The 18,371-nt window shown below is 46.8% G+C and overlaps 1 protein-coding gene across 5 annotated transcripts in view; it reads right to left on the reverse strand.

Annotated features, from left to right (window-relative positions):
- Window positions 1–18,371, reverse strand: part of LOC139273030 (CAP-Gly domain-containing linker protein 4-like) — a 372,964-nt gene that overhangs the window by 100,014 nt on the left and 254,579 nt on the right. For all 5 annotated transcript variants that reach the window (XM_070889311.1, XM_070889307.1, XM_070889309.1 and 2 more), the window contains one exon: window positions 11,660–11,783. In XM_070889311.1, the coding sequence (XP_070745412.1) occupies window positions 11,660–11,783 (124 nt within the window). The remainder of the gene's footprint in view (window positions 1–11,659; window positions 11,784–18,371) is intronic.

Genomic DNA, 18,371 nt, shown 5'->3' on the forward strand with positions numbered 1-18,371 from the left:
TAATTTGATGCTGTCTGCTGATTTGAATAATTTAAGTGCACAGCCCAGCAACGAACGCGCTGCATCGGGCTGTGCGTTTAGTAGGAGGCCCAATATCGCGTCGCTGGAGCGAGGCTGCATTCTCTTAAAGCAAGACTGTCATTTTTCAAAGCAGTCTTCCGAAAAGACATTTTAAAATCATTCAAAAATAGGCAGTCTCTAGCCCTTACAGCTCAACTGCCTTCTGGAAAAAAAATTATTCCAAACTAGGCAATTTTCAGCTCTTAGAAAATGAACTGCCTTCTGCACGTAAAAAATGGTAAAAGTGCTTCCCCACGAACAAAAATGGCTCAACAGGTCAGGGAAAGGGCACTCAGGGTCTCGTGCACAGCACTCCAGGTTAGTACAGGGGGTCAACAATGCAAGAGAGGTCCTCTACTCACAGGGGGCATGGGGCCCGCCAGAAAGAAGGATGTGGTACCAGATCGCCAAGGCAGTGACTGCCAGCAGTGTGGCCCCAGGATCTGGCTCCAGTGACTGAATAAGTTTCATTACCTCAGACAAGTGGTTAAGGTCAATTAATGCATCTTCAAAATCCATCTTCTACCAATGGCACCACTAGCCTCAAACCCACCACCCATCACTCAGCTACTTACAATCTCTACCAAACACGAGACACACCTCACATTCCTAGCTTCACCTCACCCTCTTGGAGGAGACAGTGCTGGCAATCTTGACAGGGGCATGGCTGAGCCCTTGGCCAGTGGCAGGGTTGAAAAAATACAAGATTCCTCATACATTATCTTCCTGCTTCCCCCTCATCCCACAATATCTTCTGATGTACAAGCTGCACATGGTGTACTAGGGGACCGAGGGTCTAGTGAGAAGGAGGAACTGAAGGATATCCTTATTAGGCAGGAAATTGTGTTAGGGAAATTGATGCGATTGAAGGCCGATAAATCCCCGGGGACTGATAATCTGCATCCCAGAGTACTTAAGGAAGTGGTCCTCGAAATAGTGGATGCATTGGTGATCATTTTCCAACAGTCAATCGACTCTGGATCAGTTCCTATGGACTGGAGGGTAGCTAATGTAACACCACTGTTTAAAAAAGGAGGGAGAGAGAAAATGGGTAATTATAGACTGGTTAGCCTGACATCAGTAATGGGGAAAATGTTGGATTCAATCATTAAGGATGAAATAGCAGCGCATTTGGAAAGCAGTGACAGGATTGGACCAAGTCAGCATGGATTTATGAAAGGGAAATCATGCTTGACAAATTTTCTGGAATTTTTTGAGGATGTAACTAACATAGTGGACAAGGGAGAACCAGTGGATGTGGTATATTTGGACTTTCAAAAGGCTTTTGACAAGGTCCCGCACAAGAGATTGGTGTGCAAAATCAAAGCGCATGGTATTGGGGGTAATGTACTGACGTGGATAGAGAACTGGTTGGCAGACAGGAAGTAGAGAGTCAGGATAAACGGGTTCTTTTCAGAATGGCAGGCAGTGACTAGTGGAGTGCTGCAGGGCTCAGTGCTGGGACCCCAGCTCTTTACAATATACATTAACGATTTAGATGAAGGAATTGAGTGTAATATCTACAAGTTTGCGGATGACACTAAACTGGGTGGCGGTGTGAGCTGTGCTGAGGACGCTAAGAGGCTGCAGGGTGACTTGGACAGGTTAGGTGAGTGGGCAAATGCATGGCAGATGCAGTATAATGTGGATAAATGTGAGGTTATCCATTTTGGGGGCAAAAACACGAAAGCAGAATATTATCTGGATGGCGGCAGATTACAAAAGGGGAGGTGCAACGAGACTTGGGTATCATGGTTCATCAGGCACTGAAAGTGGGCATGCAGGTACAGCAGGCGGTGAAGAAGGCAAATGGTATGATGGCCTTCATAGCTATGAGATTTGAGTATTGGAGCAGGGAGGTCTTACTGCAGTTGTACTGAGCCTTAGTGAGGTCTCACCTGGAATATTGTGTTCAATTTTGGTCTAATCTGAGGAAGGACATTCTTGCTATTGAGGGAGTGCAGCAAAGGTTCACCAGACTGATTCCAGGGATGGCTGGACTGTCATATGAGGAGAGACTGGATCAACTGGGCCTTTATTCACTGGAGTTTAGAAGGATGAGAGGGGATCTCATAGAAACGTATAAGATTCTGACGGGACTGGACATGTTAGATGCGGGAAGAATGTTCCCGATGATGGGGAAGTCCAGAGCCAGGGGACACAGTCTTAGGATAATGGGTAGGCCATTTAGGACTGAGATGAGGAGAAACTTCTTCACTCAGAGGGTTGTTAACCTATGGAATTCCCTGCCGCAGTTGTTGATGCCAGTTCATTGGATATATTCAAGAGGGAGTTAGATATGGCCCTTACGGCTAAGGGGATCAAGGGGTATGGAGAGAAAGCAGGAAAAGGGTACTGAGGGAATGATCAGCCACGATCTTATTGAATGGTGGTGCAGGCTCGAAGGGCCGAATGGCCTACTCCTGCACCTATTTTCTATGTTTCTATACAGCTCTTACTTTCCCACACTCCCCTCACCACAACCCTACCCTTTTCCCTCCTCATTTCAGATACCCAAGAAATGCAGTGGTTGACCAAGAAGAGGGAGAGGAGAATGAAGAAGAAGAAACACTGTCACTCGCAGCAACCAGCTCCTCGAGGTCGTCCTGCAAGGCCGACTGCAGTCTCCCCCACTGAAGGTCAGCCGCCTTCCAACAACCATGCTTCACCCACTGGAGTAGCACTGTGTGACATCACTAGGACAGGTAAAGGCACACAAAAGACAGTCATTAAGGGAATGCACAAGGGTGATCAGTTGATTTTTTTTTAATAATATTGGATAATGTTGGATTGGAAAGTTTGCTTTGTGGTGGCTTTTATTTCAGCACTGTGGCCAAGAGGACACTGTGATAGTCAGTAACAGTGAGAAGGTAAGGTGTGCAACAATTGTTTAAAGGGGAATTGGGGTTTATTGTGTATGCAAGCACTCTCTTAATGACTCCACGAGGCAGGGATATGGCACGTGAACTGTACAGACTGTAGTCCTTTATTGTAGCTCCTGGAGTGAGGACACCAAGAGGTGAGCTCCCTTTTATACTGGGTTACCAGCAGTGTACAGGTGACCCTTAGGTCTCCAGCAGCAGCACCCTCTGGTGTACAGGTATAGTGTATACAGGGTGAAGGTACATTCAGTGGTCTAGTATTACAGTACATCATTAACATGCATACATAACAACACTCCCCCCTAAGCTTTTCCCAAGTCCTTATTGCCATGACATGCCCCCCCCCCCCAACACACACACACAGACCATGTGGGTGTGACTGTTGGAGGATTCCACAGTGGTACAGCCAGTGCAATGAGTAAGGTACATATGTTGTAGAATGGGTAGGTGGTGGCGTTTGGTGGTGGGCAGGGCCACAGGGCTGTGTGAGCTCCTTGTCCTCTATTGGTGGTGGAAGTCTGGTCATCCCAGGCTCTGCCGGGAAAGCTGGAAGGTACTCGCCTCTCACTCCCGGTTCTGGCCCTGGTGGCCGGGGGGGTAGGGCCGATCTGGGGCAGGTTGCCAATGGTGGTGGCTGTGCTGCCCATTGACCACTGTCCATGCAGTAGGTCTGTTCCCACTGGGTGTGTGTGAGCCCTTCCTGGGGCATCACATTGGTCCTGAAAACGCAGGCTACATGGTCAGGTAGCCCGCTGGACTTGGGTGTCTCCCATGGGGGCTTTCCTCTGGCATTGACATTATACCTGTAGAACCCTGTATCATTTATCATTCTACTTTTAGCATACATGACACATTGGCTCCAATCGCAAGTAGACCATTCAACATTGTTATAACTCTTTACATGTTCACATTTTGCACTTACAACGCTTTCTTATGTATCGGTATCTCTGTACAGGGTTACATTTATCACATTAGCATTTCTGGCATCCTTGTTCAATGGTACAAACTCATTACTTACATCACTTTTAGCTTTGCCAGCATCACCATTTAACATTACATTCGTATACCTGCATTCTTTTATAACACTTTTATCTTTAATATCACTGGTATCACTGTGCCTGGAGTGGAACTGTCCCTTTAATTGTCTTGGGTTGCCAGTCTCCTTTAAGAAAGCCTTGCAATCTTTACCCCAATCCAGTTTGCCGCTCGGTACCACGTGTTGCTCCTTTAACGCTGCCTCTCGTGGTCTGATCACGGCCATCTTGATTTCAGGTTCTTCGCCTCATGGTGCGGGTGCCAGCTTCTCTCTCTCCGCGAGGTAGGCTGTGGTGATCCTTTTCTCCTCCGGTTCTGCCACAGTCTATCTTCTGCGCCTATCTTCTTCCCTCGGAGTCTTGCCACAGCCCGGAAAGTGAGGTCTGGTCGTTTGGGTTGGATCATCTTGCCGCGGTGTTGTGCAGTCTGTGTCGTCGCCACGCAGTCGAGCTGGACAATAGGATTTCTAGGTGCTGCGATGGATCCAAGTTTGGGGCCGCGTGGGATGTTGATCGCCGGGGCCCGGAGGCCGTGCACGCTCTGACCGATTTGGACTTGCTTCATCCAACTTCTTCCCAGCAGTGTTGGACCATCACCGGCAACAATCCACAAGGGGAGCTTGTACATCGCACCGCCATGGGACACCTGAACGTCCACGCTACCAACAGCTGGCATGGTGTCTTTTGTATCGGTGAGCAGCTTTGCCTGGATTGGCGACAGATTTGGTCGTTCGGCGGGATTGTCCCAGAGTTTCTCAAAGGCCGTCTGATTCATCAACGACTGGCTCGCCCGTGTCGATCTCCATCAAGACTGGGACCCTGTTGATTTCCACGGGAAACTCTCGGTGGAGCAGGTATATATTCCGTACTCTTCTTCCAGAGGCTGAGCAGCTTCATCTTCATCAGTGTCGAAGCCCAGGTGATTGGCTAACTCTTCAGCGACGCGGTGAGTAAAACCTTTTCTCCACATTCGCTGAAGGTGACCTTTATTGGTGCAGCCTTTGCAGGTATAGTCTTTGTATCGGCACTGGTAGACCCTTTAGTTTCCTCCACAGCGCCAGCATGGAGCTAGCCGGTTGGCCCCATGTGGCGGACTCAGGGTTGCAGGACTCGGGGCAGCATTCTTGCCTCTGAAAGTCACCATTCTGTTCACAGTGCTCGTTGGGTTAGAGTCCTGGGTGCGGGTCATCATCCGTTTGGAGTCGCAGACCGAAATCATGAAGGCCTGGCTCACTTTGATTGCCTTCTGCAAGGTGACCGTAGTGTCCGCAGAGAGCAGTTTTTTTATGGAGGAGGCCCTCGTGGCCGATTCCAATAACGAAGATGTCCCTTAGTGCTTCGGTGAGGTGGTCGCCAAAATCACGTGATGCAGCCAACCTTCTTAGATCTGCAGCATATTTAGCAATTTCTTGACCTTTGGGCCGCCGGTGAGTGTAAAACCGGTGCCTGGCTGTGAGGCTGTTCCCTTTGGGTTTAAATTGTTTCTGTATTAAAGTTACGAGCTCCGCATAGATCTTGGTTGTCATCTTTGCTGGGTCTAGCAGGTCCCTGACGAGGTCATGGATGGTGGGCCCACATCTGCTGAGCAGGATGGCCCTGCGCTTGTTCGCCAGCGAGATCGGTGAGTCCCCAGCCAGGTGGTTCACGCTGAAAAAGTGTTCTAACCTTTCCGCAAAGGCATTCCAATCTTCCCCATCAGCGAATTGTTGGAAGTTGCTTAGATTAGACATGTTGTGCTTGGAAATTCGTAACCTCGTCGCCAGTTATTGTGTATGCAAGCACTCTCTTAATGACTTCACGAGGCAGGGGTATGGCACTTGAACTGTACAGACTGTAATCCTTTATTGCAGCTCCTACAGTGAGGACACCAAGAGGTGAGCTCCCTTTTATACTGGGTTACCTGCAGTGTACAGGTGACCCTTAGGTCTCCAGCAGCACCACCCTCTGGTGTACAGGTATGGTATATACAGGGTGAAGGTACATTCAGGTCTAGTGTTACAGTACATCATTAACATGCATACATAACAGGGTTGTGGAAGATGGGAGGCCAGCCAGGAAAGGATTGGAATAGTCAAGTCAAGAAATAACAAAGACATGGATGAGAGTTTCAGCAGCAGATGAGCTGAGGCTGGGGCGGAGCCGGGTGATGCTACGGAGGTGGAAGTAGGCAGTCTTGGTGATGGAGCGGATATGTGGTCGGAAGCTCAGCTTGGGGTCAAACATAATACCAAGGTTGCAAACAGTCTGGCTCAGCTTCAGACAGTTGAGAGATATGGAAATGGTGGGCAGAGAATGGCGTTTGTAGCGGGAACTAAAGACAATACAGCCAAAATTGCCCCTTTAATTAAGGCCCGTTACCACCTCTAAGAGGCAGTAACAGAGCGATAAGGCCTTTCTGACCTGGGGCAGGCGGCGGGGCTGACCCATCTGCAATTGCCCCGAGGTCGGGGGGCGGCAGTTTTCCACCCCGCCCGGCGCTGCAATCCGTTGTTGGCCGCGCGCCGACCCCTTACCGCCTGGGGGCGACCCCTTTCCTGCCCCGCGGGGGAAATTGTCCCGTGGGAGCGCGGCCGTCGCTGGTTGGTGCCACTGACAGCTTCATGAGGCGGTGTGCTTGCCCTTAAAGGGGCGGGCACACCGCTGCGGCCACCATGTTATTATAATTATCGGCCAACACTATAGTCGGCTGACAATGGCGGCTGCTAGTTCGGCTGGGCCACCTATAGGCGGCCCGGCACCCCCGCTTGGGTATCAGGCCGCTAGCCCGGTGGCCCAGTGGGAGGGAGAGAGATGTTGCTATGCATCAATGCGATGGACACCGTCCCACTCCAGGCCCATTCTTACACCACCTCAAACAGTGCCCCAAAGTGCTGGGAGGCGGTGACAAAGTTAAAGAGACAAATTTTGCGGCTCTTTCCTCCGACTCCCGCCGGGCGGTGATAATTCAAATTATCTGGCCGAAATAGGGCGGCGGGCAATTTCCCCCTTAATGGCTTCAGTTTTTCCAATATTTAGTTGGAGGAAATTTCTGCACATCCAGTACGGACAAGCAGTGTGACAAATCAGAGGCATTGGAGGGGTCAAGAGGTGGTGGTGGTGAGGTAGAGCTGAATGTCATCAGCGTACATGTGGAGCCTGATGTTGTGTTTTCAGATGATATCGTCGAGAGCCAGCATGTAGATGAGAAATAGAAGGGGGCCAAGGATAGATCCTTGGGGGATTCCAGAGGTAACCATGCAGGAGTGGGAAGAGAAGCCATTGCAGGTGATTCTCTGGCTACAATTCAATAAATAATAATGGAACCAGGCAAGGGCAGTTCCATCCAGCTGAATGGAGGAGAGGCATTGGAGCAGGATGGTGTGGCAACTGTGTCGAAGGCTTCAGATTGATCAAGAAGGATGAGGAGGGATAGTTTACCACAGTCACAGTCACATAGAATGTTATTTTTGACTTTGATAAGGGCTGTTTGAGAACTGTGGCGGGGACGGAAACCTGATTGGAGGGATTCAAAAATGCAATTGCGGGAAAGATGGGCATGGACTTGGGAGGCGACAATTTGTTCAAAGACTTTGGAGAGGAAAGGGAAATTAGAAATGTGGCAGTCGTTTGCAAGGACAGAGGGGTCAAGGGTGGTTTTTTTGAAGTGGGGGTGGTGATGATGGCAGATTTGAAGGGGAGGGGGACCGTTAACAATATCAGCTAATGTGGGGCCCAGGAAGTGAAGTTGGGTCGTCAACTTTGGTCAGAATAGGGTCGGGGGAGCAGGTGGTAGGTCTCATGGACAAGATGAGCTCAGACAAAGCAAGGAGATGGGATGGAATCTAGAGAAAGATTTGAATTGAGGGCTAGGTCAGTGGGGAACATTAAAGAAAGTTTGGCCTGATGAGCTAGGTGAAAGGAGGAGTGACCCACTAATACATTACCTCTGAAACAGGCAATCTTTACCTTGGAGTTGGGTTTCGTACGTGCAGGCGGCGTAGCGGGTCAGGAACTCGAGGATGTCAACAACACGTTCTGTAGCGTGAGTTTAACTTAATGGCCCCAATTAAAACAATCCTGCACGCTTCCTGGCCCAATTACATGCAGCGGGTCTGTTTATGTTACCGATCCCAGCTCAATTAACGGACTCGCACAACGGCCACTGAGCTTCTGTCTCCCCTTCGCAGGTGAGGTTCCCGAGGTGCGTGAATCCTGTGCTCCAGAAGTTAAAGTCAAAACCTGCTGTTAAAAAGCCTCTTGAGGGTCTCTCAACAAGCACTTAAGTTCTTCAATAAGGTCGCCCTCCTGTGCCGAGCGGGTCCGTGGTGCGCTGGAAAACCAGCTTGAGTTAAATGCGGAAGTTGGTGGGTTCCTAACGTGCTGGCAATTTTGCCGAGTTTTACTGCTGACCCACCCAGAAAGCCGCCCCTCGGGACTGGGAAAATTCCAGCCAGTGTTATTGTGGCTTTAAGACTAAGGCTCTACTTTGCTTTTAACTATCATCTTCATAATATCAAGTTTGAAAAATCCTATTCTGATGCTAATAAGAGACTAATTAAATACAATGCTGTTTTTTGAAAATCTTGTAATATACAAGATGGAATATTTTGCCATTTACAGAATTTGAAATTGAGATGAGCCGATTACCAAGTGTGCCTTGACCTTTTTTGTCAGATCTGGGTACTCCAGATAATCAGCTCATCACCATTTCATGAAATCTAAATTCTTTATTTTAAAGACTAGACCTTTTATATATATATATGACTAATCAGCACAAGTGTTCATGCTTGCTAATATTATCTTTATAATTAGTATACAGTGACTTTATTGCAATACAATGTACTTTGGAAACCCATTCACCGTATGTTGAGATGACTCTATAATAAGAAACAAATATTGTACTATAGTAACATATCTATATTATTTGAATGGAAGCACCAGAAATTGGTGTAAAAAGGGCACATAGGGGTCCAATATGGCAGGCGCCGTGGGCGTGCTCATTCTGTGCTGGAAGTGCACTATCCGCCATATTTGTAAATGCACCTCCATAGACGTCGACCAGCTTGAGTTAAATGCGGAAGTTGGTGGGTTCCTAACGTGCTGGCAATTTTGCCGATTTTTACTGCTGACCCACCCAGAAAGCCGCCCCTCGGGACTGGGAAAATTCCAGCCAGTGTTATTGTGGCTTTAGGACTGAGGCTCTACTTTGCTTTTAACTATCATCTTCATAATATCAAGTTTTAAAAATCCTATTCTGATGCTAATAAGAGACTAATTAAATACAATGCTGTTTTTTGAACAGGCGTTGGGCCCTTTGCAAATGCAAATAGGGGGCCGAATGCCTGTTCGAGGCATCCTTTACAAAATTGGATTGCGTATGATCTGATCACGTGCATCAGTTTCTTCAGGTGCTTGGCAACCAAACCAGCGATCCTTAAAGTTTGCACTTTTTAAAACGTATCTTATTGTGGGAGCCAGGAGGACCAGGAGACACCACCTACTCACCTCCCCAATTGCCTCCCCCCACCCTGGAATCTTATAACAACCTTATGGCATCTGAACTGGCTGATCTTGCTTCCCCCACCCCGGGATCATCGAGCTGCCTCCGAGGCCACGACTGGTACCCACAACTCACCAGGAATAAGCCAATGAGATCGACGGACCAATTTGCCAAGGACCTGCCGCCAACCTTATTGGGCACGTGTAGCATGCACTGCACTCAGATCACACCCTATTTTGGGCGCAATCTATTACATATTCAATTTTACAAACATTGGTAAATATGTCAAAGTTTTCTGAAGTAGCTGTGGCACTAGAAACAATATTGTGCTGACATTGTAAAACAACCTAAATTTCATTATACTGGCCTGATTTTTGTAAGCAATCCCCATAATGGTGGAACAATTGTATTACATTTGGTGATTGTCTGTCAGTATGTTCACAAGTTATTGAGCTGAAACTGCAAAACAATATTACAGAGACAATTGAATGTAAGGAACAAACTCGTTTTCAAAGGAAACCCACGTACTAGTTTCATATCCCTTGCAGTAGCCAGTTTCACAGTAAAATTGTGGGAAGCCTGGTTGTGCGATAGAACACAACCAGTGGTGCCATAAGGTAGAATATGAGTTTGTTCCCTTGCTTTCCCATTCGTTCAATTACCAGTTTTAGTTGCATCATTATTGGGAGGTGCTGGATGGATGGCAAAGGGAAGAAGGGCACATGCACAAAAAGGTGGCCCAGATTGCTGTCACCACCAAAAAGCAAAGCACAAAGCAACACTTGGGAGCAGGCCACCAGTCTTCGTTCCTGGTCAAGGATGATTAATCGTCCAGGGATAGCACAAGGAAGGGAATGGGGAGAAAACAATTTGCAAAATACATAGACAAGAAAATATATTAAACTGGGTGCAATTTGAGCAACAAATCACTGATGTTATCTTAAAGTCTGTACAGTACTTATTGCCAACTTAATTTCTATAGATTAATTCTCTATGGGAATGCATACAAAAGTAATGTATTTACATACAAAATTTAGAGTATACTTGCCACAGCCTGCTAGTTTTTGTAGCAAAACTAGAAAATATGGCAGTGTACGCAGCTATATTGACTTTCTCCAAAACAACATGGGCCCAAGTTTCCACATGATTTGCACCTGATTTTTAGGAGCAACTGGTGGAGAACGGACTATCTTAGAAATCGCAATTCTCCACATTTTTTTTTTCTGCAGTTCTAGTCAGTTAGAACAGTTCCACTTTGGAACAGAATTTTTTCTTCAAAAGGGGCGTGTCCGGCCACTGACGCCTGATTTGAAAGTTTCCACAATGAAAACGTACTCCAAACTAACTTAGAATGGAGCAAGTGAAGATTTTTGTAGAACTGAAAAAACCTTGTCTACACATTAAAAAATCAGGCGCAGGTTACAAATTAGGCGTCCAGAACGAGGTGGGGGGGGGGGGAAGGGAAGTCATCCAACCTGAATAAACATTTATAAGCAAAGAAAAGATTAAATAAACCATCTTCCTACCTGTGTGAAAGTGCTTCAGCCAGGGAGAATGCTGCAGGCTTTCGTTCTCGCTGGGGGGGGGAAGAGGAGAAAGCCGTTCGTTCCCGCGGGGGGGGGGGAGGGAGGTGGGAAACGACTGCCTCAACTTTCTGAGGCTTCCTGCAGTCTTCTCACTGCTGCAAGAAGCCTCAGTGCTGATGGCAATGTGGTTTTATAAAAAAATGTTCAAAAATTAAACAGCTACAAAGAACTACAAAAATGGTTGAGTGGCAATGTTTCCTTCACAGTGCGCGTGCGCGAACGCTCCAACGCGCAGCGTTGCCGGCAGGAAAAAAACTAATTTAAATGGTACCCGGCCCCTCCCACTTACAAAGTCGGCGCGAGTGTAGGCTCCGCCCCCCTGGGCGCCGCGCCAAACAGACAAGGAGCTGCAGGGCGCTCCAGAATCGCGCATTTTTTTTCCGGCGCCGTTTTAGGCTCGAAAAACGGGCGCCCAGCTCGGAGGGGCACCCGTTTTTTATCGTGTGGAAACTTGGGCCCCATATCTTGATGAAGTAATTCATACACTTGATGATGTGAGTCAAATTCCCTATTCATTGTATTATATACATTTTTTAAAAATTCATGACCCAACTGTTTAATTTGTTATTTTTATGCATGCCTAAAGAAAGCCCAAAGTTAATAACTTATGTCCCTTACCTCTGAACTCTTGATGGAGGTGCAAACACTCCATGTTTTGGCAGACAGTTGAAATACTGTACTTCCCCTACAGAGCCATCATTCTTGCCATTGGGTTTATCCAACTCAATCCCATACCAATAACCTACAAAATGACATATGAGTAAGACTTACATAGTGCAAATAACACTTGATTTTATCTTCACAATTAGCCAGAATTTAACGCTCATGGGGTAGAAATTGAATCTCATAAAATGGCTGCAACAAGGGACAATTTTGGGGATCAAAGTAAGATGTCCCATTCACTAGTGGGGTGGGCCTTTTTCAGGCATCCCTGGTGACTGCCTGAAACAGGCAATAAGCTCCTTATATAAGTACATGAAGGGGCTAATGCCTGTGTCAGGCTCTCTCTGGGAAATTAAATAGTGATGAGTGGAGCAGGAGCCAGGCCATGTCTGCTCAAGATTCTTCAGCTGCCGCTGCATCCAAAGCCGACAATGTTTAAAATAATCACTCTTGTGGAGCTAGGAGGAGCAGGAATGCTCCCGATGCCACAGTTCTTCCGATCGTCTCCCGCAGCCATCCCACCCCATTACCTCTCCACCACTCCCTCCCAACCCTCTCTGGGATTTAACTTTGGGACGTAGCCAAGGCTAGCTGCCCTATATTCAATTTCTTAAAATGGGTTAGCTGCCTGTGGTGGTGTGACAGGTGATGACAGCTCACCCAAATAATATTAATGAAGCCTGAGGCCCAATTTTCAGCCGGTTTTGGGCCTCCAAATTGGGGCGTGCGCACTGTACATGGCGCCATGTCAGAGCATAAAGAAACTTCCACCCTGACGTGTCATGAGATGCAATTAATCTAAGAATTTATTTTTAAAATATTAACATAGATCATGTACAATTTACCATGTTGGTTAAACCAAACCTACTCAACCAACCAACTATAAGTTAAACCCCCAAGAATATTCAGCTTTGCAAAATTTCTTTGATACACAATAATAATTAATCAAGTCTCCAGGATATCAGTTTTACAACCAACAGCTCAGACTAATTGTATTTAATAGATGACTAGCTTATGGTTCCAGCACCAATGAAACCTTCTGGGGAGTATTTGATCACTTAAATTTATCCTCATATCCTTAAATCGTAATCTTCAATAGATATTTATCCAATTTTTTTTAAAGGAGTTAATTGACACAATGTTAACTGATTATGCTGGGAGTATGTTTCACATTTCCAGTACACTTTGCGATAGAAATCTTCTGTTTCTAGTCTATTATTATCTTAGTATTCAATCTCAAAGATATTAATGAAGCAAATGAAAATTATATGTATCGACCTGCCAAAATTAAAAATGCTATATATTTTTGTTCAGTTTTTATTTCATTATTGTGTTTGAAGGAAATATCCAGGCCTTAAGTACAATAACGAATTTAAAATTCAAAAAGCTGAATGAAATTCTGTGTCAGGCGCAAATATATATTCTGATTGTATGTCTCTTGATTATTGTAACATTGAATTCAATAATTATTTTAATAAATAAACTCGAACTGTACTTTAGAAATTAATTATCAGAGTGGAATGGCACGAATTATTTTTAAACTTATTCTCATGGTGACTTTAAAAAAAGTGTTCCTTTACTTCTAACGGCCTCTAGAAATCTGCTTTCAGTCTCGGTCTGGCACAGAGATATATGTGATAATGAACTTGTCTCATCTGATACTGACCACACTTTATCAGGGGAAACAAGATCAGGCTGGAGGAATAGACGGAAAATCAGGACACAGACTTTTTGTTTTTTGACATGGACCAAAGATAGTAAAAGAAAGGACTATCATTTGTATAGCACGTTTAGAGACCTCAGGATGTCCCAAAGCATTTCACAGCCAATGAATTACTTTTGGAGCATTATCATTCTTGTAATGTCAGGAAATGCAGCAGCCAATTTGCACACAGCAAGGTCCCAGACAGCAATGAGATAAATTACCACATAATTTGTTTTAGTGATGTTGGTTGAAGGATAAATATTGAACTCCCCTGCTCTTCTTTGAATAGTGCCGTGGGATCTTTGATGTCCACTTGACAAGGTAGACAGGGCCTCGGTTTAGCATTTCATTCAAAAGACAGAAAATTCAACAGTGCAGCATTCCCTCAGTACTACACTGAGGTGCCAGCCTCGATATGGGATCAAGTCTCTGGAGAGCAGCTTGAATCCATGACCTTCCAGCTCAGAGGCAAGAATGCTACCAGAGTCAAGACACTTCGTAAAGAAGAAAGCCTTATTAATCCTTTTTCCATTAGAGATTGTTTTATTTAAATATTTTAAATAATTTATTTTGTTCAACTGTGTTTGCTTGTAGCAGTATAATAACTGCATTAGCAATTTCTAGTACTAATACAACAACAACCTGCATTCACATAGCACCTTTAACATAGTAAAACATCCCATGGCGCTTCACAGGAGTGTTAACAAACAAAATTTGACACCGAGCAACATGAGGAGATATTCGGGCAGATGACCAAAAGCTTGGTCAAAGAGGGAGGTTTTAAGGAACGTCTTAAAGGAGGAACAAGAGGTAGAGAGGTTTAGGCAAGGAATTCCAGAGATTAGGGCCTCGGCAGCTAAGGCATAGCCGTCAATGGTTGAGCGATTTTAAAATTGGGGATGCTCAAAAGGCCAGAGTTGGTGGAACGCAGAGATCTCGGGGTGTTGTAAGGCTGGAGGAGATTACAGAGATATGGAGGGGCAAGGTCATGGAGTGATTTGAAAACAAGATTTAATAACAGACCTATGAACAAACCCACTATTACCTGAACTCAAGATATAATTATGAATTGTAAAATATTCCTTGCAGTTGATTTGTGATACTTAATGGTTATCATAGAATCACAGAATGGTTACAGCACGGAAGAAGGCCATTCTCAGCTAGTCCCACTCCCCTGCCTTTTCCCTGTAGCCCTGCAATTTATGTTCCTTCAGATACTTATCCAACTCCCTTCTGAAAGATACAATTGAGTCTGCCTCCACCATTCTTTCAGGCAGTACATTCCAGATCCTAACCACTTACTGTGTAAAAAGGTTTTTCTCTTATGTCGCATTTGGTTCTTTTGCCAATCACCTCAAATCTATGTCCTCTGGTTCTTGACCCTTCTGCCAATAGGAACAGTTTCTTTCTATCTATTCTGTCCGGATCCCTCATGGTTTTGAACACCTCTATCAAATTTTCTCTCAATCTTCTCTGCTCCAAGGAGAACAACCCCAGCTTCTCCAGTCTATCAATGTAACTGAAGCTCTGCATTCCTGGAATCATTCTCGTAAATCTTTTCTGCACCTTCTCTAAGGCTTTCACATCCTTCCTAAAGTATGATGCCCAGAATTGGGCACAGCACTCCAATTGGGATCGAACCAGTGTTTTATACAAGTTCATTATAATTTCCACACTTTTGTACTCTATATCTCTATTTATGAAGCCCAGAATCCCGTAAGCCTTTTTAACTGCTTTTTCAACCTGCCCTGCCACCTTCAATGATTTATGCACACATACCCCAGGTCTCTTTGTTCGTGCGCCCCCTTTAGGATTATACCATTTAGTTTATATGTCCTCTCCTCATTCTTTCCACCAAAATGTATCACTTCACATTTTTCTGCGTTAAATTTCATCTGCCACGTGTTCGCCCATTTCACCAGCCTGTCTATGTCTTTGAGGTCTATCACTATCCTCCTCACTATTCACTATACTTCCAAGTTTTGTGCCATCTGCAAATTTTAAAATTGTGCCCTGTACACCCACGTCCAAGTCATTAATATATCTCAAGAAAAGCAGTGTTCCTAGAATGGACCCCCGGGGAACACCACTATATATCTTCCTCCAGTCCAAAAAACAACTCTCTGGGCCCAAGTTTCCACAAGAAAAAAAACGGGCGCCCCTCCGAGCTGGGCGCCCGTTTTTTGCGCCTAAAACGGCGCCTAAAAAAATCCTCGGTATTCTCCACCGACTTACAGGTCCTGTGGCACTCGGCGCAGCCGGCACGAGCTGTGGGGGGGCGGAGTCAGGTCCCTGCGCTGAAAACAGTGCCAGGACCTCTGCACATGCGCGCTACAGTGGGCACGCAAGTGCAGTAGCTCCAGGCGCCGAACTGTGTGGGAGGGGCCCGAAGCACGCAGCCCCTAGCCCTGGCCCAATGGCCTCACTGGGGCTGCGTGAATAAGGCTCCTCCCACGGCCAGCTCCTGCTCCCCGCCCGACCAGACTCGACACTCGCTCCGCACCCCCCCCCCCCGACCAGACCCGACCCGAGACCCGCTCCCTCCCCCCCCCACCCCGACCGAGACCCGACACCCGAGACCCGCTCCCCCACCCCCGCCCCGACCCGAGACCCGCTCCCCCGCCCCCCGACACCCGCTCTACCCCCCCGCCCCGACCCGAGGCCCGCTCCCCCCCACCCCCCCGACCCGACCCGAGACCCGCTCCCCGCCCCGAACCGACACCCGCTCTTCCCCACCCCCCCACCCGCTCCCCCCCCCCACACCCGCTCTCTCCCACCCCCCCCCCCGGCCCGACACCCGCTCTCCGCCCCCCCCCCCCGACCCGACACCCGCTCTCCCCCCACCCCTCGACCCGACACCCGCTCTCCACCCCCCCCCCCCCGACCCGGCACCCGCTCTCTCCCCCCCCGACCCCCCCTCTCTTCCCCGACCCCCCACTCTCTTTCCCGACACCCCCCCTCTCTTCCCCTCCCCCCCTCTCTTCCCCTCCCCCCCTCTCCCTCTCCCTCCCCCCTCCCCCCCCTCCCTCTCTCTCCTTCTCTCTCTCCCTCCCTCTCTCCCCGCTCTCCCTCCCTCTCTCTCCCTCCCTCTCCCTCTTTCTCTCTCTCTCTCCCCCCCCCCCCCCCGCTCAGCGGCACGAACGGCTGCAGAATTCTCCCTGGCTGAAGCACTTTCGCACAGGTAGGAAGATGGTTTATTTAATCTTTTCTTTGCTTATAAATGTTTATTCAGGTTGGATTTATTTGTATAATATTTGTAGAAGTATAAATAAGGATTTATTGGCAAATTTAATGAGTTCCCTTCCCCCCCCTCCTCCCCACCTCGTTCTGGACGCCTAATTTGTAATCTGCGCCTGATTTTTTAATGTGTAGAACAGGTTTTTTCAGTTCTACAAAAATCTTCACTGGCGCCATTCTACTTTAGTTTGGAGTACATTTTCACTGTGGAAACTTTCAAATCAGGCGTCAGTGGCCGGACACACCCACTTTTGAAGAAAAAATTCTGTTCTAAACTAGAACTGTTCTACCTGACTAGAACTGCAGAAAAAAAAATGTGGAGAATTGCGATTTCTAAAATAGTCCGTTCTCCACCAGTTGCTCCTAAAAATCAGGCGCGAATCATGTGGAAACTTGGGCCCTCTGTTTCCTGTCACTTCGCCAATTTTGCATCCAGGTTGCCACTTTCCCCTGTTGTGATATATACACTACACTATGGTTGGACATATACACTACAAATATACCTGGCAGTCTATATGTTAACTTGTTAATAGTGAACATTCAATGTTTAACATTTTTTCCAAAAGATATCATCTACTTCCTCAATAGGAAAGGGTTTCACTCTGATAATTCAGCTATTGTTCAAACAAAACAACCTAATGTATGTGAACGCTCACTAACCAGGCAGCTGCCACGATTCTTTCACATTAAGGCAGTTCATGATATCATCAGCCTTGGCCCAATGGTAGAACCTTTGTCTCTGAGTCAGAAAGTTGCAGGCTCAAGTCCCACTCCAGAAACTTGAGCACATAATCTAGGCTGACAATTCAGTGTCATACTGACTACACTACACAGTAGGAGATGCCATCTTTCAGGTATTAAACTGAAGCCTCGTCTGCACACTCAAGAGGACATATGGGGGTGTATTTTCGGCTTTCCCGATCTCGGGGCGCTAATCGCAGGAGGGCGGTCCCGATACTACCTGAAAAAGTTTGCGCCTTCGAATGGAAATTTCAGCACAAAAATGAGGATCCATGATCGTGGGCATTAAATCGGTGTTACACAGTGAACTTTGTGCACCTGAGCCAAAATTCGCAGCGGTAAAAAATGCGGCCATTTTGCACGTGTTTTTTTTCCCTGGGCACAGATGTTATTTCAGGGCGTGGCAGATTCCTCTGTGCATGCACAGATGATCCGCCCCACTTCTGCTGAGATGGAGTAGCAGGATGGCAAGCAGCTTGCCAGACATTTCTCCAATGAGGCTGCTGAGGCCTTAGTCCAGGCAGTGGAGAGGAGGTGGTCATCACTCCATATTGCTGGGGTAGCGAGACTGCTGCCAGCTATTTTTAAAAGAATTTGGCGTGAAATTGCTCAGGACGTGTCTGCAGCAGACACAGATGCCAGAACTGGCACACAATTCCGTAAAAAGTTCAATGACCTTATCAGGCTCATCAAGGCCCATACACATTTATTTATGCCTGCTATTCTTCCAACATGAATGTCAGACACTATGTGAAGTATCTCATGTATATGCCCATTCTCAAAGTCCTGCAGCTTTGTGGGGTGGGTTTCACAATGCTCACAAAAGTCAAGGATGACTTTTCCAGCCATTGCCTCTGAATTAAGGATGAACATACACTCCTGTTCCCTAATCACTGAGAACCATCCTCGCAATACATTCCAACTCCTGATATGAGTTTCATAAAGATCACCTGCAGCCCCTGTGTTAACTCCCTCTCACCTCTT

Source organism: Pristiophorus japonicus, chromosome 9, assembly GCF_044704955.1.
Source record: "Pristiophorus japonicus isolate sPriJap1 chromosome 9, sPriJap1.hap1, whole genome shotgun sequence".
NCBI lineage: Eukaryota > Metazoa > Chordata > Chondrichthyes > Pristiophoridae > Pristiophorus > Pristiophorus japonicus.